The sequence below is a fragment of the Danio aesculapii genome, chromosome 24, assembly GCF_903798145.1.
Source record: "Danio aesculapii chromosome 24, fDanAes4.1, whole genome shotgun sequence".
Classification (NCBI taxonomy): domain Eukaryota; kingdom Metazoa; phylum Chordata; class Actinopteri; order Cypriniformes; family Danionidae; genus Danio; species Danio aesculapii.
Genome location: NC_079458.1, coordinates 2,590,416 through 2,603,032, shown reverse-complemented (window position 1 = coordinate 2,603,032; position 12,617 = coordinate 2,590,416). Strand labels below are relative to the sequence as shown.

At 37.2% G+C, this 12,617-nt stretch overlaps 1 protein-coding gene across 1 annotated transcript in view; it reads right to left on the bottom strand.

Annotated features, from left to right (window-relative positions):
• Positions 1–10,478, bottom strand: part of gfod1 (glucose-fructose oxidoreductase domain containing 1) — a 38,006-nt gene extending 27,528 nt beyond the window's left edge. The window contains exon 1 of the mRNA XM_056451194.1: positions 9,840–10,478. Within this exon, the coding sequence (XP_056307169.1) occupies positions 9,840–10,110 (271 nt within the window). The 5' untranslated portion in view covers positions 10,111–10,478. The remainder of the gene's footprint in view (positions 1–9,839) is intronic.
• Positions 10,479–12,617: the final 2,139 nt, after the last annotated feature.

The following is a 12,617-nucleotide window of genomic DNA, read 5'->3' as shown; positions in this document are numbered from 1 at the left end:
TTTTAAAGCGGTGTAATGAGTCAAACACTGAACAGCGGCAGAGACTCACTGAAGATCCTATTCCTGGAGGATCACTTCAGTACACTACACACACACACACACACACACACACACACACACACACACACACACAAGGATAATTCACTAATACAATCTTAACCCAGTGCAAATTTAAGTTAAAAATACAGGAAAAATTCAATTAAAGAAATTATTTTATATTCAAATCAGTATTGTACAAAGCATGGCAAGCTTGAAGCTGTGTTTTTTAATTAATAATAACAATTACATATTAATTTATAATCCCAATTAAACTGTTCCACACTAAAATGCTTAACAAATATTTTATTTTTCTTAACAAATCTGAATCTATTGCACATGTTAAAGTTCAAAATGTTCAAAAGTTAAAAAGCATGAAACAAATTTATTATTATATTATTATTAATATTATTTATTATTATAATTATAATTACTACTATTCATTCATTCATTCATTTTCTTTTCGGCTTAGTCCCTTTATTAATCAGGGGTCGCCACAGTGGAATGAACCACCAACTTATCTAGCATATGCTTTACGCAGAGGATGCCCTTCCAGCTGCAAAACAACACTGGTAAACACCCATACACACTCTTTCACACACTCATACACTACGGCCAATTAAGTTCATCAATTCCTCTATAGCGCATGTGTTTGGACTGTGGGGGAAACCACGCCAAAACAGGGAGAACATGCAAACTCCACACAGAAACACCAACTGACCCAGTCAAGGCTCGAACCAGCGACCTTCTTGCTGTGAGGCGATCGTGCTACCCACTGCTCCACCGTGCTACTATTGTTCTTATTATTATAATTATAAATGACTAATGTTTACCTAAAGCATTCTTAAAACGAGAGTTCACCAAAAATGAACATTTCCATCCGCATTATTTACTTACGAGTGTCTGTCTCCTGTTGAACACAAAAGAAGATATTCTGAAGAATGCTGGAATAAACAGCCGTACTGTGAAAGTCAATGGATGGAACATTTTTCAGAATCTCTTCTTTTGTGTTCAACAGGAGACAGAAACTCGAACAGGTTTAGAACAAGTAAATGATGACAGAGTTTCGTGATCTCTTTACATTAGCATTAAAGATTACATTTAAATTGCAATCGTGACTTCATTATATCCCTAAACCATGCGACTTTAAGCTGAACTCCAGGAAAAATGCATTTAGAAACTGAAGAGGCTTCCAGGAAAGCTGAATTGCACTCATCCATCCACTCTAACAGGACAGACAGGATGGCAGAAACGTGAACAGGGCCATCATCACATGCACTGTCAATCAGCCTGCAACTGAGTGACTTCAAATACATTTCTGTCACTCCACTGTGACTGATCTTCAGTACAAACTAGAGCTGCACAATAGACCCTTTCCACATTTCCGGGTTTCGTCATAGAGCGCAGTGAATGGGAGAGTATAACAAATCATTTTTACAATCTTATTTGCTCACATAATAAAAGAAAAACTCCATGATGATGTTAGAAAGACTTTCAGAAAAAGGAAACAAATTGTGTGAGCCAGATAACGGCAGCCAGATGAGAAAATAACGTCATATTTACTGTCCTGCCCCATAGACACTGCATCAGAAACGCCTCACACAAGCGGGAATTAGTTTGTTGTAATTTGAATCAAAGATGATATAATACATATATAAATACATATAAATGTTCATTCGTTTTCTGAAAAATATATATATTAAAACTTTCAAGGGTTTAAGATGCAGATGATCTCCAAACGCATCATAACAGGCTTGTGAAAAGGGTTCATATATGGTGTTTCAGCATTGATATCGCAATGTTCAAATCTGGAATAATCACAATCGCAGAATCGATTATAGTTAATCACACACTCAATGCTGAACACATGAGATTTGTGGAGTCACTGCAGAGTTTAACCATAATACAGCAAAATCTTATCATCTTTATATTTCAGTTTAAAGCATTTTGACAAAATAAAACCGCATTTGTAATAATTTTTAATAGATTTATATCATGTAATTTTAGATTTATATCATGTAATTTTATGTACGATTTTTTGTTTCTGTACCTGAACACTGTTATTCTCTCCAGAAAACTATAAAGCACTGTTTATTTACCTTTTATCTTTGCTCTGTTGTATTTATATTATATTATTTATTGATTTTGTAATTATTCTTGTAATTAATTTTATTTTAATGCAGATGTAAAAATAAAACAATCATTTTGAATGAATGAATTCTTTCAAATAAAGCTATTGAGGCAGCACAGTGCCTCAGTTGTTGCCTCACAGCAAGAAGCGCACTGGTTCGAGTCCCAGCTGGACCAGTTGTCGTTTCTGTGTGGAGTTTGCATGTTCTCCTCGTGTTGGCGTGGGTTTCTTCCGGGTGCTCCGGTTTCCCCCACAGTCCAAACACATGCGCTATAGGGGAATTGGGTAAACTAGATTGGCTGTAGTGTATGAGTGTGTGTGAATGTGTGTGTGTATGGGTGTTTACCAGTACTGGGTTGTGGCTGGAAGGGCATCCAATGTGTAAGCAACATATGCTGCAATAGTTGGCGGTTCATTCCGCTGTGGCGACCCCTCATAAATACGGGTCTAAACCGAAGGAAAATGAATGAATGAAGCTATTGAAGAAAAACTAAATATGGCAATGTCAGATTTTTCCAATATCATGCAGCCCTAGTACTAGTGCTGTGCGATTAATTGAAATCGTATCGAAATCGCGATTTGAACATGTACGATACAGCACGATTTTTTGCACGCACCTGTCCCGACTGATACTTCTCTCACAGTATGCTGTTTGAACCAATCATAATGCAGTGCGCCTAAACAGACCGCGAGAACAGGAGACTGCCTGATTAGTCTACCGAAATGTGTATATCCATACAAAGTATAAAGCTGATCGGTTAGTTCTTGTTACGTGACTCACTGTACAGCATTCTGAAAAGTTAACTAGGTGCACCTGGAATACGCAAGTGCGTCACACCTAATATGCGAGCAAGCCGCACGTCTCCATTGAAAATAAAGCACTTGTGTGCGCAAAAGACGCGATATGTGAACGGAAAGTCTGTTCATTTGTTCTTGTCATAGGTCTGTTCTATAGTCTAATTGTTACACCTTTGCTTGGTGATTTTTATTTTGCCTTATGTCTGTTTTAGAGACATGTAAATGTTTCAAATTCACAGTGGAAAACGTCTGTGTGTGACAAAATCGTCATTAAAATTGAAATCGCAATGTTGTTCAAGGAAATCGTGATAGGTTTCTTTTGCCCATACTGCACAGCCCTCTCTAGTACAAACACTCATCCAGCTCATTTTTCTTATTGATGCATCACACACACACACACACACACACACAGAGAGAAAACTGCATCACCACACACCTTTCACACAGGAAGTGAGCTTTAAAAGCAGTTTCACTATTAGCAATATCTGTTCTAGTGGACCTTTATGCTTCTGCTTATGAAAAGTCAAAAGTAGAGCTGTATGATACTTGGATAATATTAGATATGCAGTATTATTGTTCAGTATGGCGATGTAGGTTTTTTTATGCAATATTATTGTTGAGTATGACAATATGCAGTTTTTTTGTGCGACGTTGTTGTTGAGTATTGGGATAATACCTTTCTTTTGATATAACCTTTCCTATTTTTATTAGCTTTGCTTTAAATCATTTATTTATTTAATGATTTATAATAAACAGGTCAATTGTATTTTTCAAAACTGTCGAGGTGCAAACATTTAGTCTTTAAAACACTATGAGTGTGTGAAAACCTTGACCCCGCCCATTATTTTCAGCTCTGGGTTCACCTTTGAGCTGCTCCAACCAATAGCAAAACAGCAACTGGGGAGGTGGGGATAACGATAGTTAGGCCCCATCTGATTGGCCAAATTTAGATAAAAAAACTAGTGCATAAAATAAATATCATTTATCAGATGTCTGTGATATGTTTATTGCATATACAGTACTATTACTGTGATAACGATACATTTGCAATATATTATGCAGCCATATAATTATCATACTAAAACGAATGGGTATCTGATCTTTTTAACCACAATTTTAATTAAAAAAGGTTTTAAATGCTGTCTTGACTTGCTGTCTTGGTTAATTATTCACTGTTAATCACATTATTTACAGAACAGATCCGCTCTTCTTGCTATGAACATTATCCTAATGTGAAAATGGGAGAAAAATCAATGGTCTTTTAAACGGATTAGCAGAAACACATTCACACAAGTGCAGCTTAAATATTTACTCTAAAGCACATGTTTACTCAGAGCTGAACACTCACAATGCTCTTTTACCTTTTTATTGACACATTTCACAACTTGACCAGAGTAAACTTTTGAGCGTGAACAAATCCTACCACACAAGCCAGTAAATCCTTGTCTGTTTAGGTTTACAGTAAGGCTTTAAAAGCACAAGGTAAACATGTAGTATAATAAGAACAACAGAACTCGTGCGATTTGATTTTATGACTGCAATGAAGCTCTGCAGATACACAATCGGGGTAAGATGAAGCCTTATGAGATTCTTATCATCATAAATCACAGCTAGTGTGCAATCTCCATGATGTGAACGTGACTAACATGACCTGAGGAACAGCTGAGTTCACCTGACCTGACAAGAATGACAAGTATCTACAATAACGCCCTTCTACTCAGATTCTTAAAAAAGATTCAACAACCTGAGAGCTAAATTCTCAAGCATGAAGCAGAAAATAAAATCTATCTAGCCACCATTTACAGTACAACACCCTAGCAACCAATTACAACCCCATAGCAACCACCAACAACATCTTAACAACCAAACACAAGATCCTAATAATCAACCACAACAGCCAAACAACCAATTATACTATAGCAGCCACCTACAACATCCTAACAACCCTAAATACAACAACCTAACTAATCACAACACCATAACAACCACCAACAACATCATAACAACAACTACATACAAAACTTTATTACAACAGCAAAGCATCCATCTACAACATTTTAACAATTAACTACAATACCATAGAAACCCCCTACAACACCCTAACAACCAAACACAACATCCTAATAATCAATCACAACAGCCTAACAACCAACTATACTATAGCAGCCACCTACAACATCCTAACAACCAAACACAACATCCTAATAATCAATTACAACAGCCTAACAACCAACTATACTATAGCAGCCACCTACAACATCCTAACAACCAAGCACAACATCCTAATAATCAATCACAACAGCCTAACAACCAACTATACTATAGCAGCCACCTACAACATCCTAACAACCAAGCACAACATCCTAATAATCAATCACAACAGCCTAACAACCAACTATACTATAGCAGCCCCCTACAACATCCTAACAATCAAGCACAACATCCTAATAATCAATCACAACAGCCTAACAACCAACTATAATATAGCAGGCACCTACAACATCCTAACAACCATCTACAACACATTAACAACACATTACAACCCCACAGCAACCACCTACAACATCCTAACAACCAATTAGAGTACCACAGCAATCACCTACAACATTCTAACAACCTAACAATCACAACACCATAGCAAACACCTACAACATCCTAGCAGCAAACTACAATACTCTGACCACAAACTATATCACCATAGCAACCACCTACAACACTCTAACAATCAACTACCAATAACCTGCAACACCCTTTCAACTACACTTACAACCTAACAAACACAACATCCTAATAACCACCTACATCACCTTAACAACCAATTACAACACAATAGCAACAGCCTTCAACATTCTAACATTACACTGCAACACCATAGCAACCATCTACAACACACTAACAACCAATCAACTACAATACACTTTTAGCAACCAACAACAACACCTACAACATCATAGCAACCACTTGCAACACCATAGCAACATCTCAAAATACCCTAACAACCAGCTACAACACCCTAGCAGCCACCCACAACAACCTCGCAACCCCCTACAACACCACAACCAATTAACAACCAATAACAACACCATAGCAACCCACATTGGGTTCATTCTAACATAAAACTGCAACACCATAGAAACCATCTAAACACCCTAACAACCAATCAACTACAACATACTTTAGCAACAACCTACAACAGCCTAACAACAGACCTACAACATCATAGCAACTAGTATCAACCCCATAGCAGCATCTCAAAATACCCTAACAACCAACTACAACACCATAGCAGCAACCTTAACCTCACAACTCCATAAAACATCATAGCAACCCTCTACAACATTACAACCAATGAACAACACCATAGTAACCACCCGCAACATTCTAACATCAAACTACAACACCATAGCAACCATCTACAACACACTAACAACCAATCAACTACAATACACTTTTAGCAACCAACGACAACACCTACAACATCATAGCAACCACATGAAACACCATAGTAACAACTACATTAACTTAATCACCAACTACGACACCATAGCAACATATACAACACCCTTACAATCAATCACCTATAATACAATAGCAACATACAACACACTAACAACCCCAGCCACAACACCCTAACAACCACCAACCTCCTAACAAACCCAACATCTTAACAACCACCTACAGCACATTAACAACCAATTCAACACCATAGCAACCACCCACAACATTCTAACATCAAACAACAACACCAAAGCAACCATCTACAACATCCTAATGACCAATCAACTACAACATTGTAGCAACCACCTACAACCCCCTAACAGCAACATCTACAACATCATAGCAACCACATGAAACACCATAGCAGCAACTACAATAACCTAACTACCAACAATGAGACTATAGCATCATATACAACACCCTAACAATCAACCCCCTATAACACCATAGCAACCACATACAACACCTGAACAACCCCACCCACAACACCATAGCAACCACCAACATCCTAACAAACACAACATCCTAATAACCACTTACAGCACCTTATCAACTAATTACAACATCATAGCAACCACCTACAACATTCTAACATCAAACTACAACACCATAACAACCATCTACAACACGCTAACAACCAATCAACTACAACACCTTAGCAACCACACCTACAATATCATAGCAACCACTTGCAACACCATAACAACATTTTAAAATACCATAACAACCAACTACAACACCATCGCAGCAACCTCAACCTCACAACCCCATATAACATCATAGCAACCCCCTACAACATTACAACCAATTAACAACCAATAACAACACCATAGCAACCACCTACAACATCACAACATGACTAATCTGGACAGAAAAAACATCACTTATTCAAAAAAAATGAAATAGCATAACATTAAATACAGGGCGACACAGTGGCTCAGTGGTTAGCACAGCAAGAAGGTAGCTGGTTTGAGTCCCGGCCAGACCAGTAGGCATTTCTGTGTGGAGTTTGCATGTTCCCCACGTGTTGGCGTGGGTTTCCTCCGGGTGCTCCGGTTTCCCCCACAGTCCAAACACATGCACTATAGGGGAATTGAATAAGCTAAATTGGCTGTAGTGTATGAGTGTAAATGGATGTTTCCCAGTATTGGGTTGCAGCTGGAAGGGCACCCGCTGCTTAAAACATATGCTGGATAAGTTGGCGGTTCATTCCGCTGTGGTGACCCCTGATAAATAAAGGGACTGAGCCAAAAGAAAACGAATGAACATTAAATACAGAAAATCCATAGCAGGTTAACACTATTTGTAAAAATAAGGCTATTATCAGATATTCAACATGCAGAGAGATGTGCTGGAGAATAATACTGAAGTCTGTGGATGGTTCCTGTCTGAGGTTATTTTGAGGTCATGTTCCTCAGAGATGAGTGATTCTCACTGGTTATTTCTGACCGTTATTGGACACCTGCAAACGTCAGTCCGCCCGTCTCCTCTACTGACCACACAACAGACTCACAGAGTGAGCAACAGACAAACACAACATTAAACTCCTGTCTCCACCTGCTATTAACAGGCATTCAGATCAGGCTCTTTCACTGAGGTTACTCTCATTTCATTACACTAGACCAGGGGTCTCCAAACTCAGTCCTGGAGGGCTGATGTCCAGCAAAGTTTAGTTCCAACCCTAATCAGACACACCTGGGCTAGCTAATCAATCTCTTACTAGACTTTCTAGAAACATCTATGCAGGTGTGTTGAGGCATGTTGGAGCTAAAATCTGCAGGACACCGGGCCTCCAGGACCGAGATTGGGCACCCCTGCACTAGACAGCACTACTGAATGAATGCATGAATCCATGTGAAAAAGATGATCAATAGCTGTTTCCATTCCAAGATGCAAATAAGATTTATGCACAAAACCTGAACATTGCATGTAGCATTTAAGAATAAAGCAGCATTTTCATCCAATGACTCGAGTGTTGTGCAGTAGGAGAAGCCACTGTGGTCTTTTTTATCTCTAGAAAAAAGGTAGATGTTAATAAAATGTGTTTAATGGGTAACTTAAGAAGTAATATGATTAATACTCTGTATATTTACAGTTTTTACATAACTTTGAGGGTTGAGTTTAGGGTTGGGGTGAGGTATGCATTAATAAAATACAATTTAATGGGTAATTTAATAAATAATATGAACAATACTCTGTGTAATTACTGTTTTTACATTACTGTGAGAGTTTTGGTAAGGGTAGACGTTATTAAAATACACTTTAATGGGTCATTTAATCAGCAATATCAATAAAACGTTGTATAAGTACTGTTTTTACATTACTGTGAGGGTTGAGGTAGGAGTAGATGTTAATAAAATACAATTTAATGTGTAATTTAATAAATAATATGAATAATACTGAGTATAATTACTGTTTTTACATTACTGTGAGCGTTGAGGTACGGGTAAATGTTAATAAAATACCATTTAATGTGTACTTATTAAATAATATGAATGACACTCTGTATAATTGATGTTTTACATCACTGTGATAGTTTGGTTTAGGGTTGGGGTGGGGATAGATGTAAATAAACTACAATTTAATAAATAATTTTATAATTAATATGAATAATACTCTGTATATTTACTGTTTTTACATTACTGTGAGGGTTGGGGATGGGGTAGATGTTAGTAAAATACAATTAAATAAGTAATTTAGTAATTAATATGAATGACACTTGGCATGACTACTGTTTTTACATTACTGTGATAGTTGGGTTTAAGTTTGGGGTTAATAAAAAACTAATTAAATGGGTCATTTAATAAACAATATGAATAATACTCTGTGTAATTACTGTTTTACATTGATGTGAGGGTTTTGGTAGGGGTAGACGTTATTAAAATACAATTTAATGGGTAATTTCATAAATAATATGAATAACACTCAGTATACTTTCTGTTTTTACATTACTGTGATGGCTGGTTTTAGGTCTGTGGTTAATAAAATACAATTTAATGTGTAATTTAATAAATAATATGAATAATACTCTGTATAATTACTATTTTACATCACTGTGATGGTTGGATTTAGGGTTGGGGTTAATACAACACACTCAATTCATAAGTTAATAAATAACTCTCGTGAGCTTCCCACCGCAGCTGTATCCCTTCTAGCAACAACCCCCTTGAAAGTCTGCAGAAACTGTGTGTTGCTGTTTCCTAATGTGCATTACTGGACAGAAAGCACTCTTATGATGCAACGACTGGTGATGCAAGTGTGTGATATTGTCATGCATTAAAAAAAGCCACACCTAACACGAAAACAAGATCTGACAAGCGCCCTGCAGCATTGAGCAATGCCTCCTGATGAAGCATGAGGAAAACAGCGGGCTCACCCAGAGTCTTGACGGCGATCTGTCGGGTGAGCGGCGGCGGCAGGTTGATGCACACCAGATCCACATCCGGATGCAGCAGCACGTCATCGATCCGGTTAGTGTAGAAAGGCACGTTCATGTCGCGCGCGAGCTCCTCCGCCTCCTCCTGCGTGCGACCCCACAGCGCCTTCACCGAGAAACCCTCGCCCTTCAGCAGCGGGATGATGACCCGGGCCGTCAGGCTGGTCCCGAACACACCCACACCGGGCAACATGACCGGACAGAGGCTCATGCAACACCTGAGGCGGCGGGACACCCGGCGGGCGCGCGCTCGAACCCGTGCACGGCGATGACCATTGCGTCCTCGCGCTTTACTAACGGCTCAAATTTAAAACAAATGAGAAAATCAACAACTATTCATTCAAATGAGTCAGGATGAAGGTGATGATCCAGTCTGTAAATATTTAAAATCAATATACGCGATGATGATGATGTAATATTAACGTTTATATCTCCACAGATTCCCCCGCGTCGGTTTCCGCGCGTCGCGTTCATTCGGTATCATCATCCGGGGTCAACATGAGGCGTTGAAAATAATATCTTGAATGATTAAATGTTGCTGTAGCGTCTCCGAAGCTCTCGGTATCAATATTGCAATCATCTACACTGCGGCCGGTGCGGAGTTCCGCCCTCTCCGTTAACTCCTTCACTACCGGACGCTTTATACACTATGGCGAGGGCTTTGCGCTTGTATATTAATAACGCAGGGTGACGTTAGGGAAAGCGGACGCTCTGATTGGATGTGAGGATGTGGGCGCTGGGGGAGTTAGCAAATTGTGTGTTGACAGAGGCGGGGTTTGGGAGTATTTAATACGTTACGTAATAGGACGCGAGGAAGGTTACCTAGCAACGTCAGCATGGTTAAATGCGTAATATTTGTAAGCAAAGCCTACGCCGTAGTAGGATATGAGAGACAGCGGAATCTGCACAGCGCGATTGATCACAGCGGGACTCTGACACTGCAGGGGTGGAAACACAATAACCCTGCCAGAGCACGATTATTCCCTTTAAAAAGATATTTAAACATTAAATAGAGCGCAGTACGGGTGGAGGAAATCAAACAGAGCTGATCATATATATTAAACATAAAATGTACATCAAATGCAAATATTTAATGATTATTTAACCTATTATATTAATAATAAATGTTTAAATACTTTATATTTATAATAGCTTATCAAATAAAAGTACATTTCAAACATTAAAAAATGGTACACAACATTTCTGATATATAAAATATTAAAATATTTATTGCAGTGGGTAGCACAGTCACCTCACAAGAAGGTCGCTGGTTCGAGCCTCAGCTGGGTCAGTTTGCATTTCTGTGTGGAGTTTGCATGTACTCCCTGTAGTCCCTTTATTAATCTGGGGTCGCCACAGCGGAATGAACCGCCAGCTTATCCAGCAAATGTTTTATGCAGCGGATGCCCTTCCAGCCGCAACCCATCACTGGGAAACATCCATGTACACACACAGTATGGTCAATTTAGCCAATACACCTATAGCGCATGTGTTTGGACTGTTGGGGAAACCGGAGCACCCAGAGGAAACCCATGCCAACACACAGAAATGCCATCTGACCCAGCCGAGGCTCGAACCAGCAACCTTCTTGCTGTGAGGCGAACGTGCTACCCACTGCGCCACCGTGCAGCCGTAACATTAAATCTCAAATATGAATATTTATAAATATTATTCCTAATAATAATACACAAATTATTACACAATAACACACATTTTAGATATATCAAATATGTATTAATTTATATAAATAACTTAATATTGTACAAAATAATACACAATATTTTATATCTGCATGTAATATACAATAAACAATATTTTATAAAATGTTATTATACCACTCACAAATCTCTCTTTTAAATGTATATATTTATAGAAAGCTGCACAATATTATATTTGAGCATATACACTAAATATACGCCACATCTAGAGCTTATCTAACAAAATAACTTACGATAACGCTCCAAAACTAGTACACCCACATTTATATGTTATAGAAAAATATTAAATACTAATTTAAAAAAGAGGAAAAATCAAGATTAATTGTATAATGTTCTGTGACTAAAATATTATTTTAATAAATATATCTGTTTAATAAATCTGGGCACCAAAATACACTGCCTATATTCACTGAGATATGGAGGAAAATGGGCTGTATAGAAATATACATATATAAGCAATGACGGAAACACAATAAACCTTTGGGTTTTAGAAAAGCGCCTTATAAATAAAATATATTATTATTATTATTGTTATTATTATTATTATAAACCTGCGAGATCAGGATTTACTTGTTTAAAAATATATTTGATAAATTAAAGAGAGCACAGTAAGGAACTGAGAGCTGATTATAAGTATATATATTATATATGTATATTATATATATATATATATATATATAATAAAATTAATATTAAATGAATAATATTTACATTTAATTATATTTATATTTAATAATTGTTATAATAATATATTAAATAAAAAGTGAATCTTAACCTTCATGCCTGTAGGAATGTCATCATCTTGGGCTTATCAAAACACAAAAAGTATCAATATATTTCATATTATACATTAAATATTTTAATATTTTATATTTATAATAGTTAATAAAGTTAAAATAAATCGCAAACATTAATAATGATAATAGAGTACATACATTTTTAGATATATCAAATATTTTGTTATTTATATAAACTGTCTATTAAGCGCTAAATAACAATA